Source organism: Saccopteryx leptura, chromosome 10, assembly GCF_036850995.1.
Source record: "Saccopteryx leptura isolate mSacLep1 chromosome 10, mSacLep1_pri_phased_curated, whole genome shotgun sequence".
Taxonomy (NCBI): domain Eukaryota; kingdom Metazoa; phylum Chordata; class Mammalia; order Chiroptera; family Emballonuridae; genus Saccopteryx; species Saccopteryx leptura.
Window position 1 is genome coordinate 63,096,541 of NC_089512.1, and position 13,708 is coordinate 63,110,248.

Consider the following 13,708-nt stretch of genomic DNA (forward strand, 5'->3'; position numbering starts at 1 on the left):
TTGCAGCCTGCAATCCAAATGCCTGCCGGGCCAGTGGTCGAGGCCTGCAGCCCAAAGGCATCCGCATCCGGGAGACTGCAGACTTCAAGGTTGACACCAAAGCTGCTGGAAGCGGAGAGCTCAGCATAACCGTGAAGGGTCCTAGTAAGTGCTCCTTTGTTCCCTCATCTCAGGTATGATTTCAGCTAAGTTTGTAGCCGTGGCATATGGATTTCACCCCATGGCCACTTCTGATCAATTTATCCCAGAGATGTGTCAAAAATTTGAGGCTATCTGTGCTCCATAAGGAAGGAAGCAGTGATTGATTAGTAATGTCTGCCCTGGTTGCAGGTCTGGACAGTGGTGTTTGGGTAGACTCACATTATATTAACGCTTATGGGAGTAGAAAAAGCAGTGATGTAATTAATAGGTTTGGGAAATGCTGTCCTTGTAACAACAACCTGAAGAGGTCCATTTTTTTATTTGGGTAAACCTAGGCTTAGAGAAAAAGGATCCTGCCCAAAGTCCCACAGCTTGTAAGCATCTGAACTTGAATGCAAGCAGTCTCCAAAGCCACTGATTTCCCATGACAGGTTACGTTTTATAGACTATGAAATTATGTCAGGTACCTAATTACTATTACCAGTGCTTATAGAAAGGGTACCAAATTCCCTAAGGTTAAGTTATTTTGTAATAAAAAGACCAGTTGTGGAGTGGTGGGTTGTACCCTGCAACTCATTCTTGCTCCCTCTTTTGGGAAAGGAGACAGTAGATACAAGGACAACATCCTCGAGTTTTTCCCTGGACCAGATAAGCAGCTCAGCATATCTAGTTGCAGGTATAGTAGCCCTTGGCTTGTAGAATCCTGAGCTTCCTATGCTAGGACTGCTCTTACCCTCTGTGCTCCCAACAGGCTGGACCAGAGTATTCTGAGCTCCAGAAAGTTAATATTTTATCTCGGAGTACCAAGCTTTGGGGCAGGCTGAGCCCAAGGGCAGCCACGGTTCCAGACTGCTCAGACCTGGATCCAGGGTGCTCTGGGGCTATCCTCCCTCCAAGCTTATTGCTACAGGAGCCAAGGAAGCATTTCTTTTTTCTCTAACATTGGATTCTAACTTGAATAAATGACTTGCCTGGCCAAACCTCAAGGCTCAACATAAAACAAGTTCCTGCCTGATAGCTTGCTCTGGAGTTTGTGGTATAGCATCTAAAACCTGCCTTCTTGTAGATAGCACACAAGGGCTTTCTCACTTTTGCCAGCTTTCATTAAAAAAGATATGCCAGGACACTAACCCGAAACTCATGCCAAATATTCATAAAGATTCATTCCTGACACTACTTTTTATTGGGGGAGGGGAGGAGCTAAGATGGGTAGGATTATTAAGGAAAAATTGAGATGTGACTAGATTTATCTCTGCACAAACCCAGGAGGTTCAAGACCTGCTAGCCCCCTCCTACTTGAGAGAGCCTCCTAAAGTAAGTCAGCTGAAAATCTTCTCCTTTCCCATAATTTGAAGCAGAGATGGGTCCATTTTTAACTTTGAATGAATCTCTTGGGTTTTAGGGTCCCTCCCTCTGAGGCGGCCTACTTAGCTTTCCCCTGTGGCTTATGTTTTGTGCATATTGCTGTCTTTTTGTTCTTGTCTTTTGGGTTCTCATTCTGAGCCTAGGATTGCATTGGAAAGATGGTGTGCTTCCTTCCCACAGAGGGTCTGGAGGAGCTGGTGAAGCAGAAAGGCTTTCTGGATGGAGTCTATGCATTTGAGTATTACCCCAGTAACCCAGGGAAATACAGCGTCACCATCACATGGGGGGGACACCACATTCCAAAGAGGTGAGTCCCCAGCTGGAGTCGGGTCCCTCTGAAGGTGTGCTCAGCCCAGGGCAGGCTCCTGGCAGTTCCTTCCTGGGCTGCAGGACGGAAAGAGATCCGCTTTGTTGAAAACATTATTTTTCTTTTTCTTTTCTTTTCTTTTTTTTTTTAGCATAGCTCACAGACATTTGGCTTGTTCTCAAAAGCAGCAGAAAGTCACTGTGGTTTTGCTGCCTTGCTTTAAATCAGATGCTGGTGGTTTGTGTCTGGTGGGAGGTGGGGAAGCCAGAAGGGGCAGTAATAGAGAGCAATGGGCTGTGTGTCTGGTGGGAGGTGGGGAAGCCAGAAGGAGCAGTAATAGAGAGCAATGGGCTGTGTGTCTGGTGGGAGGTGGGGAAGCCAGAAGGGGCAGTAATAGAGAGCAATGGGCTGTGTGTCTGGTGGGAGGTGGGGAAGCCAGAAGGAGCAGGAATAGAGAGCAAGTGGGCTGTGTGTCTGGTGGGAGGTGGGGAAGCCAGAAGGAGCAGTAATAGAGAGCAATGGGCTGTGTGTCTGGTGGGAGGTGGGGAAGCCAGAAGGGGCAGTAATAGAGAGCAAGTGGGCTGTGTGTCTGTACACCCTTATATAAACTGAGGTTCTCTTTCTTTCAATGTGTGCCTCTGTTCAGGAGTGCCATGGGGGTAAAATCTGCTCTGGTTTACATTAAAGTCCTCTCCGTGAGTGTAGTCAGGAACCAAGGGACCCGTCTGCAGCTTGGCCATGGGGGCGGTGCAGTTTGCCTACCCTGTGTTTCTGTGTTTTCCAGCTCTCCTGGGGGCAACTTTAAACTCTGAATAAATTTAGTTTACCTTGAGAAATATCTGGGCATATTATAGGGTTCTGAGAATCTAAGCAGACTGTTGTTTCATTTCCTGCATGAAACTTAAAGCACATTCATTCATGCATGGGCTAATGCCAGTTCAACCTAGTTTTCTTGTTGCAGCATAAGCAGGGTGTGGAAAAGTATGCACCTTTTTGCCTTCCAGGGCTCACAGTCTCGTGAGCCCTGCACACAAAAGTAATTGAGCAGAGAGCTATTGCAAGGCAGTGTGGCTTGAGTGCCAAGCCAGTGGCCACCTGCATGCCCTGGACAGCACTTTACTCTATATTGTTGACCTAATAATGGCTATGGGGGGACCTGCTTGAAGGAAGGGCTTGGCTGGAGATGGGCCTGCAGGTTTAAGGATCCAGCAAGTGGAAAGAATATGTGTAAGCAGCTTATGGCTGTATTTCACACCTGCTTTGCTCTTTAATGCTTCTTCTGTTCCTCTTATTAAGCCCCTTTGAAGTTCAAGTTGGCCCTGAAGCAGGCATGCAGAAAGTCCGAGCATGGGGCCCTGGCCTCCATGGTGGGATTGCTGGGCGGTCGGCAGACTTCGTGGTGGAGTCCATTGGCTCTGAGGTGGGGTCTCTGGGTAAGTGGGAGCAGCTGACCCGCAGCTTCTGGAGGTCTGAGATTACAGGGGGCTTGGGTCTGGCATTGCCGAGAGTTGGGGCCTCCTGAGCCTCACTACCCTTAACTGCCTGGTCTCCTCACCACCTGAGGCCACCCACCTCTGCACATGGCTGTGGAATTACAGTCCCCATCTCCCTCCTGCCCTCTGGTTGCCCTCTGCTTCGTTCTTTCCATCACTGGACCTTGAGAGTGGAGGCTTTCTATGGGTGTTGTTCCTCCAACATAGTGAGCACACAGCAGATGATGTTGACTGATCCTTAGTTTAGATATGAATTAATTTTTTTGAAATCAGAAATTTGGGGATAAATATTCTTTGGAGCAAAACTGAATACATTTTAAATATACATCTGATGTATATATAATTATTTTAGATCAGTGGTCAACACTGATCTCTCTTCAAAGAATCAGAGAGAAAATATTTTGTATTGTGGGTCATATTCTCTTACAATTGTTAAGTGCTTCCATTGTAGAAAATATGTAAGTGAAGGAGTATGGCTGTCTTTCAGTGAAACCTTATTTACAGAAATAGGAAGTGAATGGATATGGCCTACTGGCCATAATTTAATGACCTCAATTTTAGGTAATAGAAATAAGCAAAAAGGAGAAAATAAGAAATCACATTAAATTTTTCCTTCTAGAGCCTGACCAGGCAGTAGCACAGTAGATAGAGTGTCGGACTGGGACACAGAGGACCCAGGATCGAAACCCTGAAGTTGCTGGCTTGTGTGTGGGATCATAGACACGAACCCACGATTGCTGGCTTGAGCTAAGGGTCACTCACTCTGCTGTAGCCCTTCAATCAAGGCACATATGAGAAAGCAATCAATGAACAACTAAGGTGCTGCAATGAAGAATTGATGCTTCTCATCTCTCTTTCTTCCTGTCCCTATTTGTCCTTCTCTCAAAAAAATTTTTTTCCTTCTAGAGAAATAATATTTTAGTATATCTTTGTAGACTAGAGATAACACTAAATCTTTTGGCATATCTTTTCATGATTTTGTCTTGCATACATATATAGATATTTATCTGCCACAAAAAATATCTGGGGGAAATCTTTATATCTTTCTGCCTAAGAGAAATAAAGAACATGTCTTGATTTTTCTTGGCTTCCATGGAATTCCATTGCATGGATATATTTTATTGAACTCTCCAGTTATTTCTAGGATTTTGCTATAAGAACACTGCTGAATACATATGCTTGTGTCTAACTGTTTATATATACATCCTTGGTTATTTCCTCCACAGTGGATTTGGTGGGGGGAAGGGTAGATACTGGTTTAAGGCTTTTGGTACATGTTGTCATATTGCCAACAGAAAGGTTTGTTGGTGCCTGACCAGGTGGTGGCGCAGTGGTTAGAGTGTCGGACTGGGATGCAGAGGACCCAGGTTCGAGACCCCAAGCTCTCCAGCTTGAACCCAAGGTCGCTGGCTTGAGCAAGGGGTTACTCGGTCTGCTGAAGGCCCACGGTCAAGGCACATATGAGAAAGCAATCAATGAACAACTAAGGTGTCGCAAAGAAAAACTGATGATTGATGCTTCTCATCTCTCTCCATTTCTGTCTGTCCCTCTCTTGGACTCTCTCTCTGTCTCTAATAAAAAAATGAACAAACAAATAAATAAAACCTTAAAAAAAAGAGAAAGGTTTGCTGGTTAACCTTTATTGTTAAATGATGTTAAAAAAAAAAATATAGATATATATATATAGAGAGATATATATATAGATATATATAGACCCTCGCCAGTTTGCTCAGTGAATAGAGTATCAGCCTGGTATATAGACATCCCAGGTTCGATTCCTGGTCAGGACTCAACAGGAGAAGCAACCATGTGCTTCTCTCCCCTTTGCTCTCTCCCCTTCTTTCCCTCTTCCCTCCCATAGCCAGTGTCTGGAATAGTTTGAGCATTGGCCCTGGGCACTGAGGATAGCTTGGTTGGTCCAAGCGAGTTAGCCTAGAAATAGCTCAGTTTATTTGAGCATCAGCCCCGGATGGGGGTTGCTGGGTGGATCCCAGTCGGGGTGCATGCGGGAGTCTGTCTCACTATCTCTCTTCCTCTCACTTAAAAAAAAATATAAAATTTATAAAATTCAGTTCTTCCATCTCTAGTGAAGAATCAGTAGGCTTGGTTTTGTGGGAAAGGGACACAAACAGATTTCAATCTTCTGGGCAATACTTGGCTTTTTGGCAGGCAGAGGGAGTGAGTTGGTAGTAACATAGAGTAGGTACTTTTCACCATGTAACCAGGAGGCCTTCCCTTCCCATCCCCCAGGGTTTGCCATCGAAGGCCCTTCTCAGGCGAAGATTGAGTATAACGACCAGAATGATGGATCATGTGACGTCAAGTACTGGCCCAAGGAGCCTGGCGAATATGCCGTTCACATCATGTGTGATGACGAGGATATCAAGGACAGTCCGTACATGGCTTTCATCCACCCAGCCACAGGAGACTATAACCCAGATCTGGTGAGTCAGCTTGGATGTTTCTGGCTTCTCTTTTCCGGTTCCTAGTACTCTCCCTGTTGCCTGGAGAGTTACCGTAAGCAGCGTGTTGAAAGATGGCAAAGAGGGGCCTTTAGAGCCTAGGAAGGAAATGGGCCTAAACTGGAATCCTGGTAGTACCACTGAGTACTTTTCTAACGTTGGGCAGTAACTTACCTCTGACTTTTCATTTCTTCCACTATAAAGTAGGAATGACAGCAGTGTCTGCTTCCTAGAGTTTCTGGACTGATTCAAGGAGGTGACTAACATGCATAGAGACAGCCCTCAGCCCAGTGCTGGCCCATTAAGAGGCTCCCTGAGAAGCTGTTTGCTTGCCACCTGGAGTGTCATATTTCAGTCTTGCCACTTTCTGTAGTTATTATTTCAAGATGCTCCATGGATAACGGTGTTTTTCTTTCCTCCTCAGCTCCTTTCTCTTAAATTGGAGCAATGTTTCTAAGAGCTTCTCTCAAATCCTTTGCAGGCTGATAAGCATCAAGTCTGAGCCAGCCTGGCTGACAGGACGAGGCCCCAGACCCTATGTGTGCTGCTGTTGGCCCACGTGGGCAGCGGTGCGTAGGCTGTCTGCCGGCCCTCTGCCCTCTGGGGGCTGCAGATATTTAGACTGTTGTTGGGGGCCAATGTTCTGAGCCCCTTCAGAGAGTAACAGTGAAATTGGGTATGGCTGGAAGTCCCTGCCCTGGCTACTAGAAGTTTTCTAGGGAGCCCAGCCTAGTTTGGGTCCTGGTTTTAGAGAGTTTTCTCTTTAATGAGACATCAATGATACTGGGGGGTTTTTTGTTTTGTTTTGTTTTTTAAGTTAGAGCCTACTTTAGCATTTTTCATCACAAACCATCCTGTTACGTAAGTGTTGTAAAACTAGACACAATTGTTTTGTCCTTCCCTGTCCCCTGGTCGCCAGTCTTCATAGAGGGATTTAGTTGGGGCATTAAATGGAAAGAGAATCATTATTGGCCCTTTGCCCCAGGTCCAAGCATACGGGCCAGGTTTGGAGAAATCTGGATGCATTGTCAACAACTTGGCTGAGTTCACTGTGGATCCTAAGGATGCAGGAAAAGCTCCCTTAAAGATATTTGCTCAGGTAAGTTTCAGGGGCCTCCTGTGCAGATAATTATCAGGTGACAAGATCGCAGTGTAATGGCAAGTGGCTCAGTTCATCTGATGTTCAGTTTCCTTATCTACACATTGGGAACAATAAGAATATTTATCTCATGGTTTATGTGAGGAGTGAATGAGATTTCATTTACTCATTTACATTTACATGTAAAGCAGGGTGCTTATATTTATGCTTTGTATTCTGTGTAAACAAGGCTTGATTGTTTCAGACTTCTCAAATGTCTTGGTGTGGTTGAAGCTACTTAAGTCATGATGACAAGGATTCATGTAAACAAGGATTTATTAACTACTACTCACAAAAATTAGGGGATATTTTATCACTTTAGCTTCATTTTGAAATATCCCCTAATTTTTGTGAGCAGTATATGTTCATTTAATTGGATTTGGCCAAAGAATTTAAATGTAGGCATTGAAATTAAGCATTGAGTAGTCATGGTTTTCTTTTTGGGCCATTTGCTCATAATGATTAAAAATAAATGCACATGCACATAGTAGTTTCTTACTTGTGGTCATGATCATTGAATTGTGAGAACATGGTATGTCCTAGTTTTTCAATGTGGTTTTGTTGGATGAGTGTATGGGGACATATCTGTCTTGGGAGGCCACGGTGGCCTGTTTGATGAAGATAGTTGAGGGCCAGTTCTGTTCTTAGCTCCTGTTCTTTTGCAGGACGGAGAAGGCCAGCCCATTGACATCCAGATGAAGAGTCGGATGGATGGCACGTACGCCTGCTCATACACCCCAGTTAAACCCATCAAGCACACGATTGCCGTGGTCTGGGGAGGTGTGAACATCCCAAATAGCCCCTACCGGGTAGGTTGTAAAGTGGGATCTTGGCCATGGTATAAGAAAGCCCATTCTTGGGGCAGGTCTGGACTCCATCCATGCCTGATGACCACGGCAGATCCCTGGGCAGAGCCTTGAGAGATGGAGTGCCCTGAAGGGCAGAGTGCTATAGATTGCCCAAAAGTACTGTTTCTAACAATGTGAACTAACAGTGTTTTACTGAGTCCAAGTGGAGGAAAACTTGATTACAGCTTTCTCCATGTCCTCTGTAGGTCAACATTGGGCAGGGTAGCCATCCCCAGAAGGTGAAAGTGTTTGGGCCAGGCGTGGAGAGAAGTGGATTGAAGGCAAATGAGCCCACTCACTTCACAGTGGACTGTACTGAGGCTGGGGAAGGTGAGCCGGGCTTCACCCAACGCAGCGATTGCTGCTCCTTTAGTATTTAAGTTCTTTTTATAACGTTTCAAGGGCAGTGAACTGTGAATCAGGAAATAGTCCACTTGAATAGGTAATCTAATAAGCATCAGTGCCGGTTCCTTGACGATATCTTTGCTAATCTTCTATTCTTTCTCTAAAACCCTGGCTTACCACCATCCCTTTCTTGTGTTCTTACCTGAAACTTCCCAGTTAATTATTTTGGGGTGTTCGCCTGAACTGGAGGTGATTGCTTGGGACATGCTCTTTCTTGTAAACTGGTGCTAATGAGCTGGTCTCTTCTAGGTGATGTCAGCGTTGGCATTAAATGTGATGCCCGAGTGTTGAGTGAGGATGAGGAAGACGTGGATTTTGACATTATTCACAATGCCAACGACACATTTACAGTCAAATATGTGCCTCCTGCTGCCGGGCGATACACTATCAAAGTTCTCTTTGCATCTCAGGTGTGTGGGTCTGAGTCTCTGCAGGCCACCTGTCCGCATATTTCCTTTTTGTTTTTTTAGCAGTAGGGAAGGTGTCTTCAGAACTTTGCTCCATAGTTTTTCTCTCTGGTTGATTAAAACCAAAAAGGAAAAAAAAAACAAAACCCAGAACTAAAATTTTATTACTTTTTAAAAAACTTTTTACACTTTTTTAAAAAAGTAGACAGTGTATTTGGTATGGTTCAGTGTGGTTTCCAGGGCTTTGGAAAGAAATTGATTTGTTATAAACTTTCCTCAACTCGTTGACTGAAATATAATTAACTTCTAAATGTGTTCTATTTGGACCTCTTGGAAGCAATGACTTCGGCTTCAGCCTTTCAACTTTTATAGAGAGGAGTTTCGAAGTTTCAGGCAGAGTTCCTGTTTGTGAGCGACAGTGAAGATAGGGCAAGCAGTACCTAAAACAGGGGATGATGGCGTCCTGGTGATTCAAGTTCACCTTACATAAAAATGGGGACATCAGAAGGAAGTTCTGTTTCTAAAGTTATTTATTTATTTTTTTTTTACAGAGACAGAGAGAGGGATAAACAGGGACAGACAGACAGGAATGGAGAGAGATGAGAAGCATCAATCATTAGTTTTTCGTTGTACATTGCGACACCTTAGTTGGTCATTGGCTGCTTTTCTCATATGTGCCTTGACCATGGGCCTTCAGCAGACTGAGTAACCTCTTGCTCGAGCCAGCGACCTTAGGCTAAAGCTGGTGAGCTTTTGCTCAAACCAGATGAGCCCGCACTCAAGCTGGCGACCTCAGAGTCTTGAACCTGGGTCTTGCACATCCCAGTCCAACGCTCTATCCACTGCGCCACCGCCTGGTCAGGCTATAACCATTCTATTTCTGATCAATTCCTCACTTTCTGCAAACCTCATTTGCAGAAATATGGCCCTCAGGTATTCTTATAGGACCCTGTACATTCTTGGTGGGGTTTTTTTTTTGCATCCTAAGTATTCAACAATTGGTGTTAAACCTTAGAGTTTCCAGATTTGTTTGAGGGAAACCTTCCTTTGGCCATGAAGAAAATGGATGAAAGCCTATGATGTAGGGGACCCAGACATTCATAAGTGACCAACTGTGCCCCTTAGCTGATGCTAAAGTATGAAGACTTGACCGGTGGAAACAAAAGTTTGCTCACTACCCACTAAAGTCAGTGTTGTGCTGAGGATGCAGAAGGCTAAGCTCTGGCACTTGCTTCAGGGGCTTTCCTACTGAGATAGTGTTTCTGTTACAGGAAATCCCTGCTAGCCCTTTCAGAGTCAAAGTCGACCCTTCCCACGATGCTAGCAAGGTGAAGGCAGAAGGCCCAGGCCTCAGCAAAGCAGGTAAGATGGCAGGCGTGTGAGGCCATCCTGGAGGCTCTGCAGGCCGGTGCGACAGGCGTGTTTCGTCCAGGGTCTCGAGGGACTTCTCTCCACCCAGAGCAGGTGTTCTGTCGGGGCTCCAGTTTAGCAGGGCAGAGCTCCTGCCTGGGCTGTTGGCAGCGGCTGAGCCCCAGCCCAGCTCCGCTGCCTTGCTGGAGCAGGTGATGATGAACCTGTCAGACTGGTTCTAAAAGTGAAACCACTCCAGCCAGACCTGTCTCCTCACCTCATGGTTTGTCTTTCCAGGTGTGGAAAACGGGAAACCAACCCACTTCACCGTTTACACCAAAGGCGCTGGAAAAGCCCCACTGAACGTGCAGTTCAGCAGCCCCCTTCCTGGGGACGCGGTGAAGGATTTGGACATCATCGATAATTACGACTACTCCCACACTGTTAAATACACACCCACTCAGCAGGTAGGGTCCTTCCCATCCCCTTGCCCGCTGGCCCTGGTCAGGCCCCTTCCCCCACAGTGCTGTACTGGGTCACTTTGGATGTCGCTGGTATAATCTGTGCCCCCTGTGGGAGACAGCTCTTCACGCCTTCCGTTCTGAAGCTCTCTGGAGTGCTGACAAAGCCCTATGGTTCTATCAGGAGGACCTGAAGGATTCTCAGAGACAAGCAGGAAGCTAGCCCGTCTCTTCTCACCCCAAGCTCCACCTCCATTTTGAGTGTTAGCAGAGAAATGCTCTTAAGATTCACTACTTATATCTACCTCTCTCTTATACACACTCTTCCCATCCTTACTAGTTGTCTTTTATCTTTGTTTAATCAGAGAGCAAGAGTGGCACGCCTTTGTTTTTGTTTCCCCTGGCCCTTTTAGTTTAGTTTACTGTCTTTACAAGTGGTTATAGTGGGGTCTTTCTCAGTCTTCCTCCAAGAGCCTGTTTCAGTCTTTAGGCCCTCAGACCCGAAATACTGTTCAGGCCTCCAGATTGTCCCCATTTAGAAAACGCAGGAATACAGACAGGATTTTATCATCCAGGGGTTTTTGCTCTGATTATTTTAGGCAATAAGGGCCTAAAAAAACGGCATCTCTGTACAAATTCCTGCTATTTGTTTGAAGTTTTTTTTTCTTTCCTCTTAATGTCCACACCTCTAAGATCTAGGGAGCAGGTATCCCTGCAGAAAAGCCTGGTTTTACTGCTTCTGCAGTGTTCTAGACAGTCACTCCACACCTTTGCGATTCCTTCCTTCTTGAAGAACAGAGTCCCTTGTGTGAGAAATGCCACCTGTTGGGAAAGCAAGGTGATACTTTCTGCAGAAACAGTGCTCAGAAAGTGTCACTCAGTGTGGAGCTGACCAGAGTGTATGGGGAGGAGCAGGGGACAGTGATCATGAGGGAAGGTGTCGGTGTCCCCTGGCCCTAGGGGCCCCGTCCATATCCTCGAGATGGAACCTTCACTGTGACGCTCCCTGGCACTCGGCTTTCTCTGGGGCAGGTGTGTGTGCCCATCACGAGTGTGGCCTCTCACCTCTATGTGTGCTTCTTCCTGTGGTTTGTTTGTTTGTTTACTTCAGTGAGGTGTTTATTATTAGTAGTGGTGAAACAAATGTACTTTTCTTGATGGAATACCCTTTTGTCACCAGACTGCTCAGTGCTAAGTAGGTAATTATCTTCCTGCTGATGCTTTTGAGGGCTTATGGGAGCCTTACCTCTGGGAGCACAAGCTTGATGTCATTGTTCTTGCCAATACACTCCTCATTTTGTAAGAGAAGGTCCCATGAGGTGTGGGCATACACACTGGTCAGATCACAAGGTCCTATCACAGAGTCTTCTAAAAACATTTTGAGTCGCTTGCTTTATCCTGTACTTACTTTCCTCTTTGTATGTCAGCTGCACTGCTAAAAAGTCAGTTGCAGGTGTCAGAACAGGCTCAGGTTTTGACCTGCATCCCCAGAAAGGACATTAGAACCCATTGCCCTGGATGACCCCAGCTGCCAGTTGAGGAGGTCAGGAGCCCAGGTCTTGTTTTGTTACATTTGATATGAAGCTAAAGTGGGAGGGTCCTTACTCCAAAGTCACCTCAAGGTCAAGTTCATCCAGTTCCCTGACAGCAGAAGGTTTGAAGGCTATTTGCACACTCAGTGGCCACTTGGGGCTGTTTGCGCAAATGGGTCCCATCATACATCCAAGGAGCATGGTGAGGTCATGGTGTCGGTCATGACCTCTAGTGTGAAAGGCCCCACGGTACTTTTCTGGTCCTTGGTTGTTTAGAGTGAGGTTTAGTGTTTTGTTATTTGGGCACCTTCCAATTCTGCATATTTCTGTGTGGCATAGAAACAAATTAAATCTCTCTCTTTGGATTGTGAGTTCCCCAAGGATAAAATGTTATATATATATATGTATAGTCTATCTTTCCATCCCCATCCCTGTGCACAGGGCCTGATGCTGTGGGTGCTCTGTGTGGACTTGTGGCTAAATCAGTAAATAAATAAAGCCTCAACTCACAGAGACAATTTGAGAACTTTGTAATCTGCCAGGAGAGTGCCGCCTACACATCCTCATTCCCCTTTGATCTGTCTTTTCTAAAGAGCATCGAACAGCTCAGGATTGGTTAAATAAGTGTACTTTTGAGCTCTTCTCTTGGATATAGTTAAGATTAGAGGCCTAGGTCAGCCCAGAAGGCTGTGCCTGACACCAGGGTGGGGCGCATACTTTGTGGGCTGACACCCACAGGCACACCTTGTGGTGGTTTCAGGGAATAACAGGCTGGAACTTTCCAGAATTGCAGCTGTTTGGTGTTTGTAGAGAGATGGAGATGGGTCCTGGCTCTGGGGTGAGTGCTTTGCCTTCAGAAGGCAGACTGCAGTGGGAGGCGCCACGGCCTCCCCTGATGGCTGGCTCTTTGCTCCCCAGTCCTGCAGGCTGCTGCTGTCTCCTGCAGGGTCCCAGAGCCACCGCCTCAGGTGCTCACCTGCCTGCAGTGCCCGGGGATGGTTGTTGCTGGTTGATCCTGTAGCTCTTACCAGAAGGTAGTGGTCAGAGCTCCTTTTGCCTCAGGGGGTAAACTTGTTGGGCTGGGGCTTGAGGACCTGTAAAAGGTCAGACAAAGACTTAATGTTATGGAAGGGGAATTATACATGCCAGTTTCCCCTGATGATTTTGCCTTCTGTGCTTTTGATTGTCTGTGACTTTCAATGACTTCAATTTCTCACTCCAAGCTTCCCTGAACAGAGTGGTGAGACAAGCTGGTGGCGGCAGCTCCCTGACATGTTGAGTCAGGAGTCTCTGATCATTGAAAACGCCACATGCGACTGTGGCATCTTTAGGAAACCCCATGAGCTCAGTGAGCCTCACAGGATAATAGTCCCTCCCTTGAAGTATTATTACTGCTGGTGGCTGGGGTGTCACAGAGGCCTCTGGGAGACGTGGTGGTGGTGGGTAGCTCTCTGTCCTGTCTTCACCTGAGCTCTCAGGTTACTGTCTTGGGTACGTTCGGTTTGCAGAATAAGATGAAGGTCTCAGAAGCGCATAGGGGGAGAGTAAAACAATCCTGCAGTTCGAGAAGTCTCTGTTAGGGCACTGCTCAAGCATTCCTCCCTTCACAGTCCTCTGGGGAAAAGGCATAGGCCATTCCCTGGCTGGAGCCTCCCAGCCAGCCTTAAAATGCGAGACTATCTCAGGTGTCAATCTCGAACCTTCTTCTTCCCTCTTGTTCGGGTTATTTAAGGTAGAGTCAACTTCCTATCTAAGTTTTTGTTTTATTGTTTCTTTTTATGACTGGTAATAACATATTT

At 46.1% G+C, this 13,708-nt stretch overlaps 1 protein-coding gene across 9 annotated transcripts in view; it reads left to right on the forward strand.

Moving 5' to 3' along the window:
• FLNB (filamin B) overlaps positions 1 to 13,708 on the forward strand; it is a 159,986-nt gene that overhangs the window by 91,945 nt on the left and 54,333 nt on the right. For all 9 annotated transcript variants that reach the window (XM_066351531.1, XM_066351532.1, XM_066351533.1 and 6 more), the window contains exons 9-18: positions 7 to 144; positions 1,687 to 1,813; positions 3,110 to 3,246; positions 5,557 to 5,750; positions 6,754 to 6,867; positions 7,572 to 7,715; positions 7,961 to 8,084; positions 8,409 to 8,569; positions 9,838 to 9,928; positions 10,214 to 10,383. In XM_066351531.1, coding sequence (XP_066207628.1) covers positions 7 to 144; positions 1,687 to 1,813; positions 3,110 to 3,246; positions 5,557 to 5,750; positions 6,754 to 6,867; positions 7,572 to 7,715; positions 7,961 to 8,084; positions 8,409 to 8,569; positions 9,838 to 9,928; positions 10,214 to 10,383 — 1,400 coding nt within the window. The remainder of the gene's footprint in view (positions 1 to 6; positions 145 to 1,686; positions 1,814 to 3,109; positions 3,247 to 5,556; positions 5,751 to 6,753; positions 6,868 to 7,571; positions 7,716 to 7,960; positions 8,085 to 8,408; positions 8,570 to 9,837; positions 9,929 to 10,213; positions 10,384 to 13,708) is intronic.